At 39.8% G+C, this 26,121-nt stretch overlaps 1 protein-coding gene across 2 annotated transcripts in view; it reads left to right on the plus strand.

The window, feature by feature from the left end:
- IQCH (IQ motif containing H) overlaps window positions 1-10,037 on the plus strand; it is a 296,182-nt gene extending 286,145 nt beyond the window's left edge. For both annotated transcript variants that reach the window (XM_053596183.1, XM_053596184.1), the window contains 2 exons: window positions 3,126-3,234; window positions 9,711-10,037. In XM_053596183.1, the coding sequence (XP_053452158.1) occupies window positions 3,126-3,234; window positions 9,711-9,824 (223 nt within the window). In that variant the 3' untranslated portion in view covers window positions 9,825-10,037. The remainder of the gene's footprint in view (window positions 1-3,125; window positions 3,235-9,710) is intronic.
- Window positions 10,038-26,121: the final 16,084 nt, after the last annotated feature.

A 26,121-nucleotide genomic window follows, 5' to 3' on the forward strand; every position in this document is an offset into this window, starting at 1 on the left:
TAGAGACCCAGGCCAGCAAGGAAGGGTGTGGCACGAAGAAAGCTCATGAGCAGGTGACAGAACCCAGTGGAAGCTGACACTCAGGAGCAGGACTTCTGTCCCAGAAGTGAGTGGATGAGACAGGTAGGATTAATAAGGCAGAGGCAGAGTTCCTGAGGTGTGGGCCGTAGGAAGATTTAGCCATGTTGGTACTAGGGCACAGAGGAGCCAGGCAAGAGGAAAACCATCACAGAATGTAGGAGACAGAAGAGACTCGTGAACAAAGAAAGCCTCGACCATCAGACTGACCTAGCAGTGAGGTGGATTTGATGCTGAAGTCCACAGGATGGCTTGTTAGACTGGTCACCAAGAGGAACTTGCCCAGCCATCCCTACACCTCACCTGAGATCTCAGGCAGGGATGCCCTGATGTGCGGGCAGAAACAGTCCCATTGATACACTTCCCGATGGTTATCACACATGCTGCAGAGGGGGCGCTGGTGACACAGATCTGCTGAAACACCCCTGTGCCTCTTCCACAGCTTTCTGCCCTGCCTTATTTTCATCCCTTAGTGCAGGCACAGAGCCAGAGAGCATGAGAGCAGGGAAGCACTGGGGATTGACTGATCTTCATATTATAGATGGGAAACCCAGGCTTAGCAAGGGTGTGACTTACCTGAGTCCCACAGTAGGTTGGCTGTGTTCTAGTCCTGAGCCTAGTATTCTTTTCACTATACCATGAAGGCGCCCTGAGTGACCACCTTGCATGAGAAGCCCTCTGTGTAACACAGAGATGCTCAGACTCTTGTGAGGTGCATCCCTGCTGCGCAGGTCCTCACAGATTTTGCTAATTTACTTTTTCTGACTATTAGAATTCAAGGTTATCCCTGGAATTCTCATTTGCACATAGCTCTGCTTTCTTAAGTGGGAGAAAGAAGGTGGGACTCACAATTACTGTATTAGGAATTGCACTAAGGTGTGAACACAGGAAGTTGAAAAAGGATGATTTAATAGACATGGCCAAGACGGTCCCATTTTCTAGAACTCATGTTGAAAAAGAAAAGATAAGCAAATAAAGACTTCTTTTCTTTGTGTTGCTTAATTTCCCCTGGAGCTTTAAGGAGGGGCTTTTCATGAGGTGGGGGCTTCATTTGGCTTCACCGCAATCAGGTCATGCCGGGTGACCTTCCAAAAAGGAGAAGGATGACTTTTCAGATGGTTTGGCTTTCCTGAGATAACTTCATATCAACTCCATTTATTCTGGGATATTTCTGAGAAATAGTGGCATTCAAGGAGAATTTTCAAGGAATAGAAAATGAAGGAAATTCTAGCAATGAATTAAGGAATAGGGAGCAGGAAGTTAGAGTCCATCTAGCCCCTTGGTTCCCACCCCAGGGGACATGGACATCCGGAGTCCGAGGAGAGATAAGAGAGGGGCTCAAATCCATTTGTGAACATCAGACACACAAGTGCACACACAGACACACAAACACACCTGTAAGTATCAGCTGCGAATTTTAGCATGTGTAAGATAAGAATCACCTGGGGAGCTTGGTGAACCTACGCATTCCTAGACTCCAGATTCAAAGATTGTGATGTTGTTGATCTGGGGTAGAGCTCAGGAATCTGTGGTTTTTAAGAAGCACTCAGGGTCTAATAATATACTGAGCCTGTGGCAATAAAACACAAATCACTTTTAATATTTCTTATTTTTATTTTGTTACAAATCACATTTTAAAATTACTGACTCTGAAGGTACCTTTGGCTATTATTCATTTCTCAAAAGAAACACAAATGTTCAGCAGCTATAAGAGGTGGGCTGTCCTTAGATTTGGGGAATGTAACTCAAAAGGTTAGAAGCACTGATCCAGTCCAATTCCTTCATTCTAAATCCAGTCAATTCCTTCACCAAAGCCATACCGTCAGCGGCAGGACAGAGAGCCTGGTCTTCTGTCTTAGGGACTGGTAAACTCTGGGCTCCCCCCTCTGATCCAAGGGAAAGCCTGATGAGGCTGGAAGACAGCCAGCGAAAGGGGTCTAAGATTTACACTCTAAGGCAGTGTTTTTCAAACTTTTTATCTCATGGCACACTTGAACTTCCTCAGCACACTTAGATTATTTTGATCAAAAAAAAGGTGAAAAAATATACATACTTACTGTGCTTTGAACTTCTTTTGAAAATAATTAATGATCTTCAAAACTTTTTGCAGCACACCTGAGATCCTCTCAGGGCACCCCAGTTGATAATCACTGCTGTAAGGTCACTTAGTTTACAGGCAACAACTGGAAAAGAGTGATCCCAAAGGTTTTGGGTTTTTTTTTTTTGTTTGTTTGTTTTTTGCAGCTGCCTTAAGGGGCAGCTCTTTTGGTTCACCACCTCCAGACAGAACACTTTTTAAATATTAATCCAGTCATTTAACCTATTTTTTTCCTTCAATAATGCACATTCAAAAAATAGCTAGAAAAATGCCCTAGAATTTTGTTTCTAAATTAAAATTTACAATGATCTAGTTGTTTAGGAATGTTCACTGACCACAGTATAATGCTACATACAGGACGGTTTATAAGTTGTCTCTGAAATCTTCATAGAGTGAGTGTTCAGCTCCACAAAAGACAGAGCTGTTCTTGAATGAGGTACAGTCTCTTCTGACCACAGGCAGGGCACTCTCATAAGTAATAGGAATCATTTGTACACCTGAAACAGAAAATAAACCCCAGACAAAAGTCTCCAGAATACTGATGCAAATGTCTCTGTACACAAGGATATTGCTAGGCGTGAATCACACTTAGCAACAATTCTCTTAAACTGACTTAAGCAATTTTTAAAACGTGCTCATACAATGGCCTAACTCAGTGGTCGCCTTTCCTGGAAATGACTGACCCTATTGCTATACTCTGCTAAGTTGATTAATAAAAAATATTTATTACGCAAATCCTTTTTGTTGACAAGTTAAAATGGAGCCTCAGCTTTCATATCTCCCTGAAGATTGCCACCTTGTGAGATTGAAAATACTCATTATAGAAAAAAAAAAAAAAGAAAATACTCATTAAATTCCATCACCAGACAGGCACGAATGAGAGGCCGATTGTTTTTAAGCATGTGAGGGGAATCGTTGGTAAACTCATTTGTTTGGATATCATTAACAGAACAATCGGTGAGGATCTCCAGGGGGTCCTCATGACCTTTGCTCACAATCTCTTCATCATCCATCAAGAAATATCAGCACCTAATATGCAAGGCGAGACCAATTTTAAGGTGAGGTGTTAATTAACTAACGATCCTGGTTAATTTCTACACAAGGGCTGAAAATACCTCATGCTGTATTGTAAACAAGTGCTAAACCAACCTTTTTTTTTTTATTATAAGCAGTACATATTTTACAATGTGCAGGGTCAATATTGTAAGGTTCCCACTGAAGCCGTTAGTTAAATTTAATAGTTTGAAACTTTTTCTTTGAAATAAATATAGTAGACTTGCTTTTAACTTTCTGCCATTTTCAAACCCAAGCTCATAAGAGAGAAGAGCTTTCTGATGCTGGAGGTGAAGCTAAAACACCACAGTGGAACCAAAACAGAGATTGTCACATTGAAAAATTGTGAATGTAATCTATTTATATTTCAGATAATATATTGTTGGTGAGGGATTCCTGAGGAGCCCCAGTTTCTAGAAGTTCTAAGATTGAAGATGGCAATGTGTGTTAGGGAGAAGTGGGAAAAAAATTCCAGCACATACGTGGGCCATCTACCCCACCCCATTTCTCCAAAGTGGGGTGGATGTTTCACTACTAAACTTTTGAAGCCTTCATATGGCCTTTAAAGATGTTAGTTTCTAAAATCCATTTGTGAGTCATTGTCTAGATGTCTCCAAACTCTAAAATACAGGAGCAAGATCTCTTTAGGAGTTTTGAAATGCCTGTTGATCTGAGATGACCACGTGGTATTGATCAGGAAAGTCTGAATCTCATTCCCAGCCTAGGCCTTCATAATGTTTAAAAGACCTCAACTAGAAATTACACATGGTTTGTCTCTTAAATGTAAACCTCAACAATAGCTTTATAAAAATATAATTTTTAGGTCACACATGGTAGCTCACACCTGTAATCTCAGCACTTTGTGAGGCTGAGGAGGGAGGATCCCTGGAGTCTAGAAGTTCAAGACTAGCCTGGGTAATGTAGCAAGACCCTGTCTCTACAAAAAATAAGAAAGCTTAGCCAAATGTGGTGGCATGTGCCTGTAGTCACAACTACTTGGGAGGCTGAGGTGGGAGGATCACTTGAACCAGGAATTCAAGACTGCAGAGATCTATGATCATGCCACTGCACTTCAGCCTGAGCAACAGAGTGTGACTTGTGCCCCCCACAAAAAATAGAATAAATATAATTTTTTTTTTTTTTTTTTTTTTTTTTTCTGGCCGGGGCTGGGCTTGAACCCGCCACCTCCGGCATATGGGACCGGCGCCCTACACGTTGAGCCACAGGCGCCGCCCAGAATAAATATAATTTTAATACTTTTTTTTTTGAACAAGGGCCTAACTCCTTTAGTAATAGTAACAATAATAACAGCGCTTACTCTTCCAAGTGATTTTATGAGCTAGAGAATCACCATTGCTTTTCCTACAACATGATAGAGAAAAATTCAATTAAAAATAGACCCAGCATTATATCAGTGTTCATTGGCCCTAAATCTATGCTCATCGTTTGCATTTTAAGTTCCTTTTACCTGGTATCATTTTTAACTGTTATTACCATGTACAAAATTTTGATCCTGTCCAAATATAGTTAATAAGCAGGATCGTATAATTTATCCCCAAATCCATACAGACTAAGTAGACTCTGAGCTTAGACTTGAGATTGGTAGAGGTAACCACCCTTGTCAAAACGAAGGCTGTTGCTGTGCCCCTTCTCTGACTTTCAAAATCATCAAAAGTCAGATGTTTTCAGCAGCTTTTAAATATGATTTCTAGCCTTCTCAGATGAATCATTATTTTCTTGATTTTTACTCATGTTTGAAGGTCTAAAGTTAAAAATTTTTAATCTCAATAATATAGTATAATATAATAACAAAAATTTGGAAAGTAGAATAGATTCATCTTTGGTAGTACATGTATTTTTTTGTCTGCCTTGTGGCAGTAGACAAATGCTAATATGCCAATCAGTAGTACTTCTCCTACCTCAGCCTCCCAAGTAGCTGGGACTACAGGCGCCAGCCACAACGCCTGGCTATTTTCTGGTTGTAGCTGTCATTGTTGTTTGGTGGGCCCTGGCTGGATGCAAACCTGCCAGCTCCAGTGTATGTGGCTGGCGCCCTAGCCACTGAGCTACAGGCGCTGAGCCGATTTAACACAATTTCTATCAACATCACTGCTGGCTTTCTTGCAGAAACTGAGAAGGAGATCCTAAAATTCAGATGGAAATGCAAGGGACCCAAATAACCAAAATGATCTTGAAAAGGAAGATCAAAGTTGGAGGACTCACAACTTCTCAACTTCAAAACTTACTACAAAGCTCTACAATAATCAAGACAGTGTAGGACCAACTTAAGAATATACAGATCAGGGTGGCGCCTGTGGCTCAGTGAGTAGGGCGCCTGTCCCATATGCCAGAGGTGGCGGGTTCAAACCCAGCCCTGGCCAAAAACCAAAAAAAAAAAAAAAGAATATACAGATCAATAGTATAGAATCGAGAGTCCAGAAAAACTCATACATTATGGTCAATTGATTTTTGACAAGGGTGCCAAAACAATTCAATAGGGGAAAACAGACATTTTAATAGATGGTGCTGTTATTGAAATGTCAAGGGGGTTTCAGCCTAGGGCTGATTGCTCACCACACAAAGACAATGAGGATTGCCAAGGAAGAAAGGAAATTTTAATATGAAAGATGTCTGTCTTAGTCAAGTATCTCAAGAATGGAAAAAAAAGTGTCCCATGTATTCAATACTACTATGAAATCAGTATATAACCACCTACACATTCATAGAAATGGTAAAACATGACTATAGTCCAGAAAGGAGGGAAGAGGAAGGACAGGGGAGGGGAGGGAGGAGGTGAGGAGGAGGGAGGGTTTTGGAGGGATCCAACCTAATGTGCATAATGCAATGATACATTTCTATACTATTAAGACTAGAGGAGACGACCCGGAAGTTGTACTTGCACCCACCCCTTTCCTCCTCCTACAATCCCGCGCGCTCTTTCTTTCCAACTTGGGCCCTGCAGAATGGCTCCTGCAAAGAAGGGTGGCGAGAAGAGGAAGGGCCGGTCTTCCATCAAGAGGTGGTGACTGGAGAATACACTATCAATATTCACAAGCACATCCATGGAGTGGGCTTCAAGAAGTGTGCCCCTCAGTCACTCAAAGAGATCCAAAAACTTGCCATGAAAGAGATGGGAACTCCAGATGTGCCCATTAATACCAGGCTTAACAAAGCTGTCTGGGCCAAAGGCATAAGGAATGTCCCATACCATATCCGTGTGTGGTTATCCAGAAAATGCAATGAAGATGAAGATTCACCAAACCAGCTCTATACTTTGGTTACCTATGTACCTGTTACTGCTTTCAAAAATCTATAGACAGTCAACGTGGATGAGAGCTAACTGGTGATTGTCAGACATATCAAATAAAATTATAAAATCACACACACACAAAAAAGAATAGAGTATGAATGTTTTTGCCACAACAAATAAGTAAGCAAAGAAACAGTTAATGTTAATCAGTTAGATATAAGCATTTCACATTGTATATCAAATCAGCACATGTACCCCATAAATGCATTAGTGTACACAGTTATGATTTAATAAAGAATTAAAAAACAAAAAGAAAGATGTCTGCCAGGAGACTGGAAGAAGCAGCCTCAAGTTCATCTGCCCTACTAACAGAGATTATGGGCTTTCTAAAGAGGGGCTATAAGCATTTGGGCCAGTAGTGTTGAAATTAACAAAGAGCTAGTGCACTGGGAAGTCTTGTATTCAGGAAGGGGCCTTCAGAATCTCAATTCCTTTGTCTTGCAGAAATCCTGCCATTTCTGGGAAACAATTCAAAAAAGGTCTAGTAATTAGTTAAGGGAGAGGATTATAAAAAATATATAAGGTCATTGAAATTGTTCATGGAGCCAGTTACAGTGCTGGGACAAGTGGATATCCATACAGATAAATGAACCTGGAACTCTCCATCACATCATATACAAAAATTAAGTCCAAATGGATAGAAGACCTAAGTGTCAGAGCTAAAACTACAAAATTCATAGAAGGAAACATAGGTGCAAGCCTTCAAGACCTTGGACTGGGCGGTGCCTGTGCCTCAGTGGGTAGGGCACTGGCCCCACATACCAAGGGTGACAAGTTCGAACTCGGCCCCAGCCAAACTGCAACAAAAAATAGCCCGAGCATTGTGGTGGAGGCTGAGGCAAGAGAATCACTTAAGCCCAAGAGTTGGAGGTTGCTGTGAGCTGTGATGCCATGGCGCTCTACCAAGGGCAATAAAGTGAGACTCTACCTCTAAAAAATAAAATAATTTTAGAAAAGACCTTGGGTTGGCAATGGTTTGTTAGACATGATGCCTAAAGAACAAGCAACCAAAGTGAAATAGATAAATTGGACTTTGACAAAATTTAAAATTTCTGTGCATCAGAGGACACTATCAAGAAAACGAAAAAGACAACCCACAGAATGGTAGACAGTATTTGCAGATCATGTACTGATAAAACTCTACTATCCACAATTTACAAGATGGACATAAAGTTGGCATGCAATTTTTACTATTTTAAATTGCACACAAACTTTTATAAAGTGTAAAGTATGGTATACAGTAAAGTACACATAAAACTCAACAATAGAAATACAGCCCAATTAAGGTTCAGCACCTGTGGCTCAGTGGTTAGGGTGCCCGCCACATCCACAGGGGTTGGCAGGTTTGAACCCAGCCCGGGCCTGCCAAACAACAATGACAACTGCAACAAAAAAATAGCCAGGCACTGGGGCAGGCGCCTGTAGTCTCAGCTACCTGGGAGGCTGAGGCAAGAGAATCACTGAAGCCCAAGAGTTTGAGGTCACTGTGAGCTATGACGCCTTGGCACTCTATGGAGGGCAACATAGTGAGACTCTCTCTCTCAAAAAAAGAGAAAGACAGCCCAATTAAAAAGGGAGCAAAGGGTTTGAATAGACATTTCTCCAAAGAAGATACACAAATGGCCAGTAAGTATATAAAGAAATGCTCAATATCATAAGTCATTAGTCATTAATGCAAATCAAACGCATTCTGAGACACCATTTTATACCCACTAAGATGGCTGCAATTAAAGAAGAAAAGCAGCCAGTAACAAATATTGGCAAAGATATGGAGAAACTGGAAACTGGAACCCTTATACGTTGCTGGTAGGGATACAAATGGTGTCACAGCTGTGTGAAATTTAGCAGTTCCTCAAAAAATTAAACATAAAATTACCATATGACCCAGCAATTCCACTACTAGGTACATACTCAAGAATACTGAGAACATGTTAATACAAAAACGTGTACATTAATGTTTATGGAAGTATTATTGATGATGGCCAAAAAGTAGGAACCACCATAAGCTGACGTTGTATTATATGGATGATACTCCAGACAATGGGATGTTACTCACTGTAGAAGTACTGATCTGGGCTGTAACATGGATGAACCTTGGAAACATTAGGCTAAGCAAAAGAAACGAGTCACAAAAGACCACACATCATGGGAGCTCACGGATACGAAATGCAGAGGCAGTAAATCCAGAGATAGAAAGTGGATCAGTGGAAGGATGTGGGGAGTGGCTGCTGGTGGGCACAGGGTTTCTATGTGGGGTGAGGAAAATGTTCTGGAATCACACAGTGGCGATGATTGCTTGTGAATATACTAAAAACCACTGAGCTAGACACTTTACAAGGGTGACTTTTACGGTGTGGGAATTATACCTCAATAAAATATAAATAAAGTAAAATGGGAAGATTCCTTTTTCTTCCCAGCAACCAGTGGAAATAAACCCTCCTGTGAGCCTATTGGCCCTCTTCTTAGGGTGACTAGACTCGTGTTTTTCAAATTATCCATAGTGAAGAAGTGTTTCTTTTGTTTTGTTTTCTGACCTGTCATGAATTATAATTTTTATAAAATACGACAAAACTGAATTATTTAAAAAAAGAAATGAAAACGTTGAAGATGTACAAAATAGAAGCCCAATGTTTTCATTAGACTTAATAAATGTAAAATTCTAAAAAGATTTCCAAATTCTTACTTTCTATTTTTTTATTCATTTCAGCAAGACTGGTACCCAATAATTTGTAGACAGGTCCTGGTGGCTCAGGCCTGTGATCCTAGCACTCTGGGGGCCCAAGGCTGGTGGATCGCTGGAGCTCAGGAGTTGGAGACCAGCCTGAGCAAGAGACCCCATCTCTATTAAAAACAGAAAAACTAGCCAGACATTGTGGCAGGCACTTGTAGTCCCAGCTACTTGGGAGGCTAAGGCAGGAGGATCGCCCCTCAAGCCCAGGAGTCTGAGGTTGCTGTGAACTATGATGACACCAAGGCACTCAACCTAGGGCGACAGAGTGAGACTCTGTCTCCATAAATAATAATAATTGTAGACAAGTGCCAGTTAGTGGAAGTTACTTTGAGTAGAACTAATCTAAACCACACTTAACTTCAAGAAGGAGCAAATGCTTGGTAGGGGGTTATAAAAGGTGTTTAAGTAATGAATAAATTGTTTTCATTGTTCATTTTCAGACCACCATTAATGATATTGAAACCATTCTGGGTGTAACAGAGGAAAACAAAACGAAATTTGGAGAAGAGCAACAGTGCAAAGTTGACAACAAGTTCCCTAGTCCTGTTAAATGATCCTGGAACACATCATGATTTTGGACCCCAATCTGGACCAAAAGGGCAATATTCCTTTGCTGTTAGGAAAAAGTAGAGAGAAATTAGTTTGCTTTGTTTTCCAAAAGATACATCAGAACAGGTTATAACGAAATGCTCTTTTTAAAATGTTGCTATTAAGCACTTTTATTCTGCTCATTAACCCAAAACCTGTTTGTGTTTTCACCTGAGAGTGCTGAACAATTCTTTCCTCTTCCCAAATTTAGGAAAAAGAAAACTAATAAAAGAAGAGAGTTTAAAGTCTTACAGATATCACTTATACATTTACTTCTTTATAATCTTAGATTTTGGAGTGTGTGTGTGTGTGTGTGTGTGTGTGTTTTATAACATTTTCTCCTTTTTATTTTATTTTAATTTTATTTATTTATTTATTTGCTGTTTGTGGCCAGGGCTGGGTTTGAACCTGCCACCTCTGGCATATGGGGCCGGCGCCCTACTCCTTTGAGCCACAGGCGCCACCCTATTTTATTTTTTTAAGAGATAGGGTCTTGCTCTATTGCCCAGGCTGGAATTAAATGACATGATCAAAGCTAACTGTAGCCTCAAAGTCCCAGCTACTCCTGGGACTACAGGTATGTGCCTCTGTGCCCAGCTCTCTCCTCCTATTTCTGACAGTCATTTGTCTTTTGCATTTAAAAAATTGAATAAAGGCTCAATCGTTGCTACTGGGGAAAAAAAACACAAATGCTTTTTCTTAAGACTTGAAATTAAATTTACATATATTTTTAAGTGATTCTTTATTATTCATTGTATTTTTGTTGTACCAAGCCACTGTTACTTGTTGTTACCATTTTTCAAAAAGTAGAAAAGCCAACATGTAGTCAGACAAAGCATCAGAATTAATCTAGGTGGCAGTATCTGCTCTTCCTTTAAGATAGAGTGTAACTTCAGCCCTCTAGCTTGAATAAACATTTGTATTCTCTAGTTCTCCATTTAAAACAGCAGTAGGGTTTTTTCAAGCTTTGTGCAACAGTGCAGTACCTTTAAAAGGGCAAATTGTTAAAATTATGCAGTGCTGGCACTAAACTTCAGCATTTTCTTTGTAATTGCCTGAAATTACTCAAATTGCAACACCAAAATCGTCTATTATTTCAAAGAATGACCTTTACATCTATAAAAATATTTCAGTATGTTGGGAAAAGCAGGAGTATTCCTACCTATGGAATTTCAATAATTTTTTTAACTGCGGTTCGCCCACAGGCTAAGAGTCTCTGCAATAAAATTAACATTTCTCTGTTTGTCAGCTTTTGTTTTGCTATAGTTGGAAATACATTAATTAGCCAGGTTCCCTGCCTGCGCTAGGTACAATGATGACCTCTTTTTCTTGCCAGATCTCACAAATCCATACGAGGGGTCCATCGTCCAGACATTTGACAGATAGGAAGTAGTACATGCCCGTTAGAGTCGCGCCTCGATTGAAGCCAGAGCAACATAAGGTCCAAGAGACTCATTAGTTCACTGGCACAATCATGTCCTGAGAGTAAATGAAACCCTCTGTCTCCCTATGGCTCTCATCTGCTCTGGACTTTAAAAGAAAACTGTCTCCGTTTTGTTCAGCACAGCAGTGGATCATTCACATGGGGAGAGCCCCTTCTTAACAATGCAAAACTGTTAAATCTATCGGGGGAAGTTTTTTTATGTGAATTTTGATTAGCACTCCTGAGCCTCAAGCTGCTGGCAATGGTAAAATGCATTTGCTGTCCTGAACCATTTTTTTCCCCACTTGATTGGTTTCTCAAACAATGCCACTTTCCTCCGCTGGCATCTATCATTAACATATACTGCAGAATGCCTGTTTCCAAATTCAGCCAGATTCAGGTCTCACCAGAAAGTGACTGGAAGCAGAAGTCTCTACCTGAACACCTACAGCTTCAAAATGAAAGGAGGAAAATGGTATAATAGAACAATCGCTTTAAGTAATTATATGGAAGAAGCCAAAGGGCCAGATTAAGTTAGTGAAATGGTGAATATCAAAAACATTTGAGGAGAAGCACAGTCCACCGTTACGTTTGGTGCATACATGTCACCAAGGCACTGCACTCTTGGTAGACTAAGGCAAGTTTGAAAGAAGAATCATTTAGATGTACACAATATCTAAAGTATCCCGGCTATAATTTAATCAAGATGAATAACTGAGCTTTTAATATTTTAAATAAGAAGCTGAAATCCTTGTCAGTAAGAGGATTTGGGGAAAATGTACCATTTTCCAGGAAGTTTTGGGGAGGAGGATGGCCATTAAACAGTAGAGATTCGTTTGTATAATAAGCAACCCAGTATTTCATGTTAAATGTTTGCAATGGTTGGACATCAAGTTATTACATATAATGATAAGTAATAACCCCACTTTATAGTGACTTCAAAGAAACCAATGAGATGATAATATTCAATGCCAATCTGTGCGGTCTCTCCTACTTACATTTGTATTGCATCTTTCCAACAACCCCATGGGAGTAGGTCCTATTCCTGTCCTCATTTTATTTATGAGGAAATTGGGGTTCAATGAGAGTATCTCACCTCAAGTCTCAGGCTAAATGAAAAGAAATGTCAGACGTGCTGTCCTTTAGCATAAATTCTACCATGTGTCGTCAAATAGAAGGTTCAGGGTCATTTGCTCCAGGTCACACTGGGACTCCCACATCTTTAGAATAAGAAACTCCAGCGTGTTAATTAAAATATGGACAGACAAGTTCCCTTACACACACTTCCTGCTACTACAATAAGCCTGTATACCCGACACCATCCTAAGGCGGCACAATGACGTGATCAAAGAAAACAAGAAAAAGGGGTGCCAGTGGAATTCTCTCCTGGTGATGGATCTGTAAGACTTTGGGGGAGAACTGATGATGGAAATACAGAGGAGAGCGTGAAAGATGGGAAGTAGAGCCCGAAGTTCTGTTTAAGAGACAGAAAAGAGGTCAAGAAATCTTGGCAGTGTTGGAAAAACCTTCCAGTAAGATGTGGAATAACCAAGGAAGAGTTTGGGGAGCATATTTTTTAGCCGTGTCATCCCAAGAATTGCAAGTGTCCTCTTTTTCAAGTATAAAAATATGTGTTTTTATCATAAGTAACATATTAATAACTATCTGATAGTTTTAACAATTAATAATCATTTGTATTCATCTGGCACCTTTCTGCTAAAGAGCTCAAAGCACTTTACATTTGTTATCGCCTTAATTCCCAACACTGTCCCTGTGGGGCGGGTAATAAGTATTTTAACATTTAAATGTTTATCTTCCAGGATTTCTCAAGCATACATTAATTATATTTCAAAAAATGTGAATGTTCATTAGTTTTATTTTACTGTTCCTCTGGCTTTAATATGCATAACAAATTTGTTCAACTCTTTAAATGTACCATCGTGGTAAATCTGATCTGGAAGACTATGAAGTAAGTTGCTGAAAGAACGTGAAGGGTAGAGGTTGGGGGAGGGAGGAAGCCTTTGACTTTGCTTTTCTCGCTGGAGGATGTTTGGACCAGTCCATTCCAAGCGCAATGAAGTACACTGTGTGCACCTTCTGTGCGTCCTGTTCCTTCCCAAAGGTGAGCCACAGGAGGGTCAGGACTGTATCTAAGAGTCCGAGACAAATTGAGCTGCTATTTATACCATTGTTTTATTCATAATTTCATCAATGTGTAACAGAAACTTGATGTATTCTATCGGCAGTTACATCCAAAGAGTCTCCGAATAATAAGAGCCAGGAATTCATCTCCCCATCCCTCCCTCTCTCTGGCCTGGTCATACCTGCCTCAATTTTCTAACTAGAAAAATGGCAGATAGTATATACTACTACCTACTCCTTAGGGAAGCAGTGGAGATTAATGAGCCAATATTGGGAGAGTGTTCCAAAGATGAAGTGTTCTACATAAATGTTTAAGTATTATTATTACATTGCTACTTCAAATGGAAGTTCTAACTTTGAAATGTGATTATACACTTTCCAAAAAAAACCCTTCATAACCACATATATAGGTTTATTTTTTCACTCTTAACAGTCTAACTCATGGTTGTGAAACTTTATTGCACTTGATGGAAGGACTTGGCTTTTATTAGTTTTAAACTGCTGGTTTCTGGGGTATTTATGTAAATGAGGGAAAGATACCAAAACAGTAAATAATAAGCATGTCCCTGCTGTTTAAAAATCTGTTGGTAAAAACAACTTTTAACAAGACCCTAAACATAGCACAGAAAAATACAGCTTTGGCATCTATGTGTAAAATAGGTTTGTTGGTTTGGGATTTTTGTTGGTGGTAGTGATGGGTTTTTTTGGGAGGGAGAGGGGGTAGTTTTTCCCTCAAGCATTTCTTTACCATTCTGTAAACATTTTGTTTCCCTTCTACAATTATCACCATATATATGTGTGTCACAACACACACACACACACACAGAGATATGAGAAACTAGAAAGAGAGAAGTAAAATGCTACATTTTAAGATTTTTTTATTTAACAAACTGTTACAAAGTATGCCATATGGCTAATTATAGCTCCCAGAGACAAAAGGCCACACCCAAGTTTGTTGCAATTGCCTCATAAAGAACTATTATGATGAAATCATGGTCCCATAAACTTGACAACACAACAGCAAACCTTTCATTGGTTACAAAATAAACTCCAAATTCAAATCAAATTTTGGTTCATTTAAAAATTCGTGCCACTTTTGTTTCTCAGCAGAGGACACAAAATTCTCACTTTGCAATCACTGAAAAACTCAAAATTATCCAGCCACATAGCTTGTTTTCAGATTCCCTTTATAATCACTTTCTAGCCATTTTCTTAGGGTTTTTTTTTTCCTCAAGTTGAATATGTACACCACATCCGTAATCCAAACAAACTAGATCACTTGCAACAAAAATCCAAAAGTTCCAAATGTTCAACAATTAGAGTATTACCTTAAAAATACGGAATATCTATATGAAAGACCTCTATACAAAATCATGTATTAGACCAGGTGCGATGGCTCACACCTGTAATCCTAGCACCCTGGGAGGAATTCGAGACCAGCCTGAGCAAGAGCAAGACCCCATGTCTACAAAAAAATAGAAAAATAAGCCAGGCATTGTGGTAGTCCCAGCTACTCAGGAGGTTGAGGCAAGAGGATCACTTGAGCCTAGGAGTGTGAGATTGCTGTGAGCTAGGCTGACGCCCTCTAGCCTGGGCAACAGTGTGAGATTCTATCTCATAAATAAATAAACAAATAAATAAAATATTAGTACACATATCATATGATCCACCCATTGCACTCTGAGGTATTTACCAAAGAGAAAAGGAAGCATATGTTCATACAAAGACTTGTCTGTCCGTGACTGTTGATTTATAACAGCCCAAAGCTAGAAACAAGCTAAATGTCCTTCAACAGATGAATGAACAAGAAAAGTTATAAAATGAAATACTACCTTGGCAATGAAAAGGGATGAACTATTGATAAGCTCAACAATATAGAACTTCAAAATAATCATGTTGAATGAAAAAAAGTAAACATAACCCATTTATCTACCATTCTAGAAAATACAAACTGTAATGCGTGATTTGGGGTGGATAGGATGAGGAGAAGTGGGAATGATGGATATCTTTACTATGTACATGTGTACAGATATCTTTACTATGTACATGTGTACAGATACCTTTACTATGGCAATGTACATGTGTACAGATACCTTTACTATGTACATGTGTACAGATATCTTTACTATGGCAATGTACATGTGTACAGATGTCAAAACGTATCTAATTGTACTTAAAGTGTCCAACGTTTTTTTTCCTGCCATACATTGCAAGAAGAGTTGTCTTGGGCCACACATTAAATACACAAATGCTAATGAAAGCTGATGAGCAAAAAAAGGTCCGTGCATAATTTTTTGAAACCACAGATAAGCAAAACAGGCCTTAAATAATACACATGTGGCCTACTGGCTGCAGGTTAGATACCTCAATGTCAGGCATGGTGGCTCAAACCAGCTCTTTGGGAGGTTGAGGCAGGAGGATCCCTTGAGGCCAGAAGTTCAAGACCAGCCTGGTCAACAAAGTGAGACCCTTTCTCTAAAAAGAAATATATATATATATAGTCAAAGATCAACAAGCCAGACACTAGAGTGTAAGGGCAGATTTTAATTAATAATACACTATTGCAATAGTAAAAAAAGTCCACTGTCAACTAAATTCAAATTCGATTTATACAGAGGTGACTGGGCATTTTAAAGCCAGAATGAGGGAATAGTGTGGGGAGCTTGGTAGCTCAGTGGAGTCAGGGAAGTGAAAAATTATGGAAACCAAGATGGAGGGTTGGCTCCTGTTTGGGTTTGCTAACTGACACTGACAGATGTTAGACTCCCATCTTCCCACAGAGATTGGGAGGCAGGGGCCCTAATTTAGATATTGGTTGGAAGAAAAGAGTACAGTCTTTTGGCAGCCTGGAGTTCTCACATGCAGACACCTTAAGGCAGGCTAGTGTCACCCTCGGGATGACTTGTGCTGCTGGAAATGACTTGTTTATTCAAGTCTTCAGAGGCCAAGAAGAAGGCTCAGAGGAGCTTGGCTAGAGTTTAGTCAAAGAATCTTTATAAGTATGTACAGGTTTTGAATGCCAATAATATCTTAAAAAGCTGTTAGACACACACACCCAGAAGACTATAAGGAAAGCACCCAAATGATGGGATTTATTTTTTCTTTCTGCATTTTCTATTTTACAATGAACTTGTTTTTAATTGGTGGAGCAAGTGAAACAAAAAATTAATGGGATGTGGGGGTTGGGAAAGAAAAATCTAGGAAATGTCTTTACTGTGAGTTCTGCTTTTCAAGGTGATAATGAACTTTGGAACATGCCAGGGGAATATTATCACTGCCTCCCTGCTCCAAGTTCCCAAAGCTGCCACTGGAGAACAATGGCATGTTCCCTAGAACCACAGGTTGATGGTTTTTATTCTAAGTTTAATTCCCTTAGTCTAAATATTCTAGAGTATACAGCAGACCATTGCTTTGGTGCCATACCTATTCAAACAAACAGCAAATGCATAGAAGGGTGAGTGCTTCCATTCACTTGCACATATTTAGAAGGACAGAATAAGAATTATGTGGTATTTGTAGGTATTCTAAATGGGATACCAAATATATATAACATCTATTTTAGATTTAAATGTCCTAATGGCTTTTAAATTTCTCAGGTTTTTGATACATAAAATAAGAAAGTAGAATTGATATTTAAGCTTCCTTTCAAGTCTAATGTTCTATGATTCTAGCCACCATCATCAATGTTTCAAAAGGGTAAAATTTTATATATCACATAAGCAGGTGGTTCCTTTCAGTTTTCTTCTTCCATTTATTGGAAACAACAAATGAAAATATTCTGAAAATACTTTGCAACTTTTTATAGCCTGGTAAGCTCTCCCATCTACTATCCAAAAGAGCTGTGATTTTAAATGGTTACAAAATACCATATAACTTTAAAATAGTTCATTGCAAAACAAATATTTTTCTCTTGAAGGGAATCATTTTGATTGAACCCAAATAGAGTATATCCTTTAGACGAGGATCATGTCTTTCAATTTTTAGGTTTCACCTTCCCTCACTGAGCTCTTATTTATTGTTAATCACCTAAACTAATGGAAACTTTTTATTTTGAAAGCGTTTTTATCTGAACTGATGAAACGTAGGCCTTCTGCACGAGAAGATCTTGTTGCAAATAGATTGAATAGAAACGAGAACAAAGGTCTATATTAGCAAATGACCCCCCAAAGCAGAAGGAGCCAAGAAACCAAAGAATGAGGCAAACAAATCTAGTTTTATCAGCACAAGGTGATTTACTGGGGAACTTACAGACAGAAGTGTGATTTGGGGGGCAGCAAGACAGGCAGACCCCTGTGCTATTACCCCCAGACCCAGGGCTTATATAAAGGAAAAGGGTACACCAGCTCCGTAAGAAATGTGTAGGACAGTTAACGTCAACCTTACAAGCTATAATTTGTGTGATAACATCAAGAGTGAGCAGGGCACCATAATTGGTGCTTGTAATCCCAGCACTTTGGGAGGCCAAAGCAGAAGGATCGCTCAAGCTCAGGAGTTCAGGGTTACAGTGAGCTACACTCTAGCCTGGACAACAGGCTGAGCCCTTGTCTCTAAAAAACAAAACAATAAAAAAAACAAGGTTGTTTTGACCTAACAGCCGGATTTATCATAAATACACATACATGCTCTTACACAAGGAACAGTAGATAAAGTATAACAGGAATCTTAGAGGCATTTTCAGAATTGGAGTTAGTCAGAAGTCAACATCTGAGATGCAGTTACTTTACCCTCCACAACTGGGCCATTCTACAAAGCAGAACATAACTCCTTTATATATTTGCCTTGCAGGGACAGCTGGGGTGCTATCTCTGAGCTTCAATTTATGCCCGTGCCCAAAAAGAGATGGAAGATGCATTTTGTAACATTCTGTGTTGCTATGTAGTAAATGTAGTCCTTGGTGAACTGCAAACATGAGATATGATAAGACAGTGTAAATATTTCTACCTGGCACCTTTATCATTTAGACGTCCTAAAATGCCACCATGTTTCCTGGGCCACATCGACAAGCAAGTGGGCACAGCCCTTTTAGGAAGCATTCTGACATCCATGGAGGCAAGGCCCGGACAAGGAGCTACAAGTAAGATGACTCTTATGTCCCCCTATAAAAAGGACACTGATGACCAAAAGTTACAGCTGAAACGCTTCTTTGAACGTCATTGCCAAGACAGAAATCTCTCTGCTCCCTTCATTCTTGCTACCAGCTCATAGGTTCTTAGCTACAACATGAATACAAAAACTTATAGATGAGATAAGCTTTTTTTTTTTTTGCTCTCCCCCTCCCCAGATAAGCTTTTAAAACTACTTATACACATTTTTCTTTTTTCTTTCTTTCTCTTTCTTTTCTTTTTTCTTTTTCTTTTCTTTTCTTTTTTTTTTTTTTGAGACACAGTCTCACTTTGTCACTCCAGTAGAGTGCCCTGGCGTGATAGCTCACAGCAACCTCTAACTCTTGGGCGCAAGTGATTCTCTTGCCTCAGCCTCCCAAGTAGCTGAGACCACAGGCACCAGAAAGTAGCTCAGGCTTGTCGCGAACTCGTGAGCTCAGGTGATCTGCTTCCCAAAGAAGGTGATCTTCTTCACAAAGAATCTGCTTCTGGGATTACAGGTGTGAGCCACCGAGCCTGGTCCATACACATTTTTCTTAAGACTACTGTGTCTTTCAATAAGCCTGTAGAGTTGTTACTCTTTTCTAATTACAGAAACATGCGCTCATTCCAAAAAACAAATAAGGTCACATAGCTTCTTCAAAAAATAAAAACGAACAACAAAAGCCAAGCAGCACAAGTCACGATCATGTAGCAGCAACCCCAGGGTCCTTCCATACATTAATGGATTAATACATTGTGGTCTATTTATACCATGGGATGTTATTCAGCCATCAAAAAAGATGGAGATGTGGTATCTTTTGTAACATCCTGAATGGAATCAGAGACCATTCTTCTAAGTCAAGTACCATAAGAAAAGAAATACAAACACAGTGTGTACTCAATACTAGATTGATCAACACCTATCTATTCATGTGGAAGGAAAATTCAAGGAAATTCAAGTAGGAGAGAGGGGGACGGGATGGGTGAATTCCCACCCAACAGATACATCGCACAGTTCCCTGGCTCCTTTCTGGGTGAAGGACACACCTGTAACTCTGACTTCAAACTTATAAACAAAAACTGTGTAACCGAAACATAACGTACTCCCATAATAATCGGAAATAAAAAAACAAACAAAAGCCAAAAGCTTTGAAAAACAGGGAAGCATAGGGAAAAAAAAATTTTTTTTAGGGAAAAAATTTTTATGTCAACTATTATTCTACCACCGATGACCATTGTCAAAACTGTCAGGGTGGTTGCGGTGTGTGTTTGCACTTCTTCCTGCTACGGCCCCTGCACTGGCCTTTCCTTCTGCCCGACACACCCACCAAGTTGCCTGGCTCACTCTCCTTACTGCATTCAGGTCTCTGCTCAAGTGTCACCAGGCCAGAAGGACCCTCCCTGATCATCCTCCCTAAAATAGTAGGACCATTGTTCTGTATTCTCTTCCTCTGATTTATTTTTCTTCAAAGAATTTGATAATTTGTGATAATATATAATACTACGTAACAGATGTGTTTTTTTACCTGTCTCACCCAATGGGCAGTAAATTTAAAGATATTGTATGCATATATACAAGCATATATATACAAACACATGTGTACATATACACACACATACGTATCTCAGAACATTATCTCTTCTTGTTTTCTTTTTCTTTGAGACAGAGTCTCATTATCTCGCCCTGGGTAGAGTGCCATGGCATCACAGCACACAGCAGCCTCCAAGTCTTAGGCTTAAGTGATTCTCTTGCCTCAGCCTCCTGAGTAGCTGGGACTATAGGTGCCCACCACAAAGCCCGGCTATTTTTTGGTTGTAGTCATTGTTTAGCAGGCCTACGCCAGGCTCGAACCTGCCAGCTTTGATGTATGTGGCCGGCGCCCTATTCACTGAACTCCAAGCCAGAACATTATCTCTTAGTAGTGAGAGTGGCTCAGTTTACTCAATTGACATATATTTCATCTGTTTTGGTTTTGTTTTTTTGTTTTTTCAGACATGGCCTTGCACTGTCGGTGGGCTAGGGAACAGTGGTATCATGATAGCCCTCTGTAGCCTCAAACTCCTGGGCTCAAGTGATCCTCCCACCTTGGCCTTCCAAGGTGCTAGGATTACAAGAATGAGCCACTGTGTCTGGCCACATTCATTCTTTCATCAAATATATACTGAGTTCCTATTATGTGGATTCTTCATTCTACACATACATAATTTTTAAAAATAGGTCTATCTCAGGAATATTGTCTGGCAGATCATATTTTTCATTTGTCAATAAATTATGCCCACACATTGGAAATTCTGACCAATGGAATTTTTTTTTTTTTTTTTTGTAGAGACAGAGTTTCACTTTATTGCCCTTGGAGTGCCATGGCGTCACACAGCTCACAGCAACCTCCAACTCCTGGGCTTAGGCGATTCTCCTGCCTCAGCCTCCCGAGTAGCTGGGACTACAGGCGCCAGCCACAACGCCCGGCTATTTTTTTGTTGCAGTTTGGCCGGGGCCGGGTTTGAACCCGCCACCCTCGGTATATGGGGCCGGCGCCCTGCTCACTGAGCCACGGGCACCGCCCTGGCCAATGGAATTTTAATAATTGCATAAAGGTGTTAAAAATCCCCCATTGTCAAATACCATGTTAACATCAACCAGTTAAGAAAGTTATAAATAATAATGCATTCTATTCATATTTATACTTTATAAAGTATTTTCATATCTTGGTTGATCCTTACAATAAACTCAGTAAGACAGAGAAGGACCTCAAAGAGGTTTAATAATGACCCTAAAATTATAAAACTAGTAATAAATTCACACCCAAATTTGGGTGTGTCTGTCTCTGGACATGCATTTTTTTTTTTTTTTTTTGAGATTAAGTCTCATTTTGATGCCCTGGGTAGAGTGAGGTAGCATCATCATAGCTCACAGCAACCTCAAACTCCTGGGCTCACATGATCCTCTTGCCTCAGCCTTCCCAGGAGCTGGGACTATAGGTGCCTGCCACAACTCCCTACTAATTTTTCTATTTTTAGTAGAGATGGGTTCTGACCCTTGCTCAGGCTGGTTTTGCTCAGGTGATCCACCCACCTCAGCCTCCCAGAGTGCTAGTATTACAGGGGTGAGCCACTATGTTCAGCCACATACTTCTCTAATGAAAGAATTTAGATAAACAGCCAGGAATCAGATTCCCTGTCCAAAGCTCTTTCAACTAAACCATCTCTCAACTGCATGCTGGCTCAATAAATTAGAAAAAAAAATTGCTAACTTATTGTATAGTTAAAATGATGACCAAGACATGCTGTTACTCTTCTCTGAAGATTACACAGTATTTTTGCTTGGTGCTGCAAAGGGCCAACCTGATGACACTTGCAATCCTGAGCTTATTTGATGTGGTTGGGAAGCAAATGAGATTCCAGTGCCCCTGTTGCGCATAGGTGCTCAATGAGCATTTCCCGCATGGTAGGGAAGTGCCCTATATTTACAGTATTTGATCCAGTTTAACAGCAAGATCCAACGTTAAAATTAGCCTTGTAAAAGTTTTCACTCTAGTTCACACAAAAACGAGATTCTGAGATTATGACTAGCAATTTTTCATGAGTTGATTTATCTGAATAAAACCTGAAAGGTTTTGAACCATTAAGCATTAGATTTAGAAAAAAAAATTAGTATACAGAAGAATAAACTGAGAAATGGAACAGATTTGTTTCTTGTAATAATTATGAGCAATATCTCAAACTCAGCATCCTTAGACCATTGAGCTGTGGAGGATGAATGTGCTAATTAATCAATTACTACCCAACAATGTACCCTGTTTGTTTACTGAAATGTACCAGAAACGTGTGCAGAAGTGGTAATTATTAATCATCTTCAGTAACAAATATGACTCAAGTTCACCTTCATATAATTAATAGAGCATGTAGTTAGCTTTAACATCTTGCTTTATTAGGAACAGCAATAAGGAATAAAAAGAAAAGGCTGAACCACAAGTTGTGGTTCACTGAAATACTGTCTTGGACTAATGTGTATATGATCCCTTGCAACAGTATTACTCATAGCCACCCAAATTACGGCCACATGCTCTCTCCATTAAAACCCAAGTTTTAAAAACTAAATGTTTTAATTTTAATAAAATTTTAGGCTTACAGAAAAGTTAAAAAAAAAAGTCCAAAGAATCCCCCTATAATCTTTACTTAGGTTCCCCAAATAAAACCTAAGTTTTAGGACTTTATAACTGGCTTAGATTTTAAATCTTTGTTAGTGGTGGCCAAACTCTTTAGCACATGGCTCTCAATTTTAAAGATCTGTGATCTAGTTTGGGAGAGGGTGTTGATTTTTTTTTCTTTTTTTTAGGAGAAGGTCTTGCTCCATCACCTCTGCTAGAGTACAGCACTGTCATCATAGCTCACTGCACCCTCAAACTTCTGAGCGCAAGTGATCCTCCTGCCTCAGCCTCCTGAGTAGCTGGGACTACAGGCATCCGCTGTCATGCCTGGCTAATTTTTTCATTTTTATTTTATATAGAGACAAAGTCTCACTATTTCTCAGGTTGAGCAAGAGATCCAGTTTTGAAAAATCATTCTTTTTGTTTGAGAGTCATCATGAAGGCCCCCAAATGTCCTTTGAGCCAGAAAGACATCTGGGCTAAGTGGGCTATATTTTGGTTCTAGAATGCTATTTCCTGTGTCTTTACTGATTGCGGAACATGTAAGGGATGCTAACTATGCCGACTACGTAAATCTGAAGATGCCAGGCTAGCTTAGTCAGTAGAGCATGAGGCTCTTACATTAACATCTGAGGCTGGCATCACGTGACTCTTTTAAACTGTGTTTTAGAACATGGATTTTTTTCAGTCCTACTAATGTAGGTTCAAATCCCAGCTGCACTACTTGCCTGCTCTGTGACCGCGGACGACCATGTTACCCTCTCTAACCTCTGACACCCAGTCTCCTCAGCTTGCCAATGAAGAAAATGAAACTGTGTCAGCGTGTCATTGAAACTGAGACAATAGGTACAAAATAGCTGAAAGATAAAAAATGTTCGGTAACCGGTAGATAACATTGCATTGAGATTATTACCCTCTGTACCTACTTTCCCACACAGAAATAAAATGGTATTTCGTACAATGGAAGATGAAAATGCAGATTGACATTTCTAAGAGTTTGCTCTTGAAGGGAAAAATTGGAGAAAATCTCGTGTTATTATACAGCAAATTAAAAACCCGTCCTATCTGAAAATACCAGTAGAACTTCACTTCAAAAAGCAGAACTGACAAATCATAAATCAGCTGGCAGGACCACTGTATTTCCATTATAAAATGATTCAAGACCCCTTTAAATGGAGAGCCCCTTAGGGCATCTTGGTATTTGTTTATAGATCATTAACTACTTGACAGTGAGACTGGGGAAGGGGTCCAGGCACTTAAAGCTAAAGGACTAGAGCCATTGTCATTGAAGATCAGCAATGAAGCCAAAACATCTTTGGAATTTGGCGTGAAAATAAGCTTACAGTTACAAAAATGTCATACGCTTTTCATGAATATATGTGTTGGTGAAACAAGACTCCCTTTATGAAACTGCAAACATAACCAGGACAAGATGAATTCCCTTGGCCTTGTTTTCAAATACTTCCCCAAACGTATGAAGGTTTATAACATTAGAAACATGCTTATAAAATGAATTTATTTGGTTTAAAAAGTCACAAATATGTCTCCTTGCCAGGGGAGTCCAGAGTATTAACTATAGCAGAGATGGGAGAGTAGAATTGTTTCCCAGTGAAAAGCTCTTGGAAAGCCAGGAGGTCAGGATTTTATTCTTTGTTTCTGATATGTGACCTTGGGTAAGTTTCTTACCTGTTCTGTAGTTTAATTTCTCCAACTACCAAAATTTAACTTTAAATTTAAATGCAATTAAATTAAAACTACGAACTGTACATATTGCAATTTCCTTTCTCCATCATTCTTAAGACACACTAATTCACTTTAACTACTTTTTCTTTCCATTTATTCAACAAGTAGGGTACCTCCTAAATTCCAAGTGCTATTTTAAAGGTTGGGGTAATAAAGATTAATAAAACAGACATAAATTCCTGGCCTTAGGAAGTTTACGTTCTAGTAAACTAGAGGAGACATCAAGAATAATGTAGACACAAGATGCTTTCAGATGAGGCCCCTAGACCATTATGTTAACAGTAAGATGCTTTGCCAGAGTAATTCTTTTTGCCATTCCTTGTAACAGCAGCCCCAGCTGCCAGTCGACTCCTTGGAGGCTTTCAGAATATCACTCTGTCCCAGGAAAGGATTCAAGAAGACCAAGACAAGAATATAGCAGTTGGGCTGAGTGTGATGCCTCATGCCTGTAATCCCAGCACTTTAGAAACCAATGTAGAGGGAGGATCACTTGAACCCAGGAGTTGGAGACCAGCCTGGGTGATACAGTGAGACCACCATCTCTCCAAAAATAATTTTTTTTTAACATAGTCGGGTATGGTGGCAGGTGCCTGCAGTCCCAGCTACTCTGGAGACTAAGGCAGGAGGATGGCCTGAGCCCAGTGGCTGGAGGCTGCAGTGAGCTATGATGGTACCCTGCACTCCAGCCTTGGTGACAAAGTGAAACCTTGTCTCTTAAACAAAAAAAAAAAAGAAGAAAGAAAAAAGAATGCAGCAATTCCTTCCTTTCTGTCATACTCAGCACTTTGATGAGGATAATTGTACATACAGCCAAAGACTACTGTCCTTGCCAGGGCAACACGAGGATGCAGGAATGAAACAGCAAGCAGCATCTGCCAGGGGAGAGTGGCAAGACTCAATGAATGAACATCCATCCGGCTGCAGGGTTCTCTCAAGCCTCCTCTTCCGGTGCTGAACTCAGCTTAGAGGGCACTGAGCCGTGAAGCAGATTGGGGCTCCTAGAGACCAGGGTCTGTGGCTCCTTTGGGTGTCTGTCCTTACATTCCAGAACTTGCTGGAATACAAAAGGGATGGCAGCATTGCTATGGTACTTCTTTCCTTGAACCAAAAGTCATTAAGCCCCCAACTGGAAAGTTTAAACAAAATCCTAAATGTAAATACGTCTATCTTTTTTTCATTATTTCCTTACCTTTTATCAGCATGCTGACATACACACTCAATAACTTTTTTATAATTTTCCCTCTGAGAGCAGCAGTGAAGTGAATTCAGCGTCCCTATTCTACCATTTTAAATCACACTATCAGAAATATATAATTAAGGGGCGGCGCCTGTGGCTCAGTGAGTAGGGTGCCGGCCCCATATGCCGAGGGTGGCGGGTTCAAACCCAGCCCCGGCCAAACTGCAACCAAAAAATAGCCGGGGGTTGTGGCGGGCGCCTGTAGTCCCAGCTGCTCGGGAGGCTGAGGCAAGAGAATCGCGTAAGCCCAGGAGTTAGAGGTTGCTGTGAGCTGTGTGAGGCCATGGCACTCTACCAGAGGGTGGTACAGTGAGACTCTGTCTCTACAAAAAAAAAAAAAAAAAAAAGAAATATATAATTAAATCACAGTCCCACAGCAAGGTTGGAAAAACAGCATGAAAATAAATATTCCGTATGCATACAAGATCAAGTCTGGGTCAGGTTCACAGTGACCTGTTCTCTGTAGATACTTAAAGAACACGAATC

Source organism: Nycticebus coucang, chromosome 6 (assembly GCF_027406575.1).
Source record: "Nycticebus coucang isolate mNycCou1 chromosome 6, mNycCou1.pri, whole genome shotgun sequence".
NCBI classification, from domain to species: domain Eukaryota; kingdom Metazoa; phylum Chordata; class Mammalia; order Primates; family Lorisidae; genus Nycticebus; species Nycticebus coucang.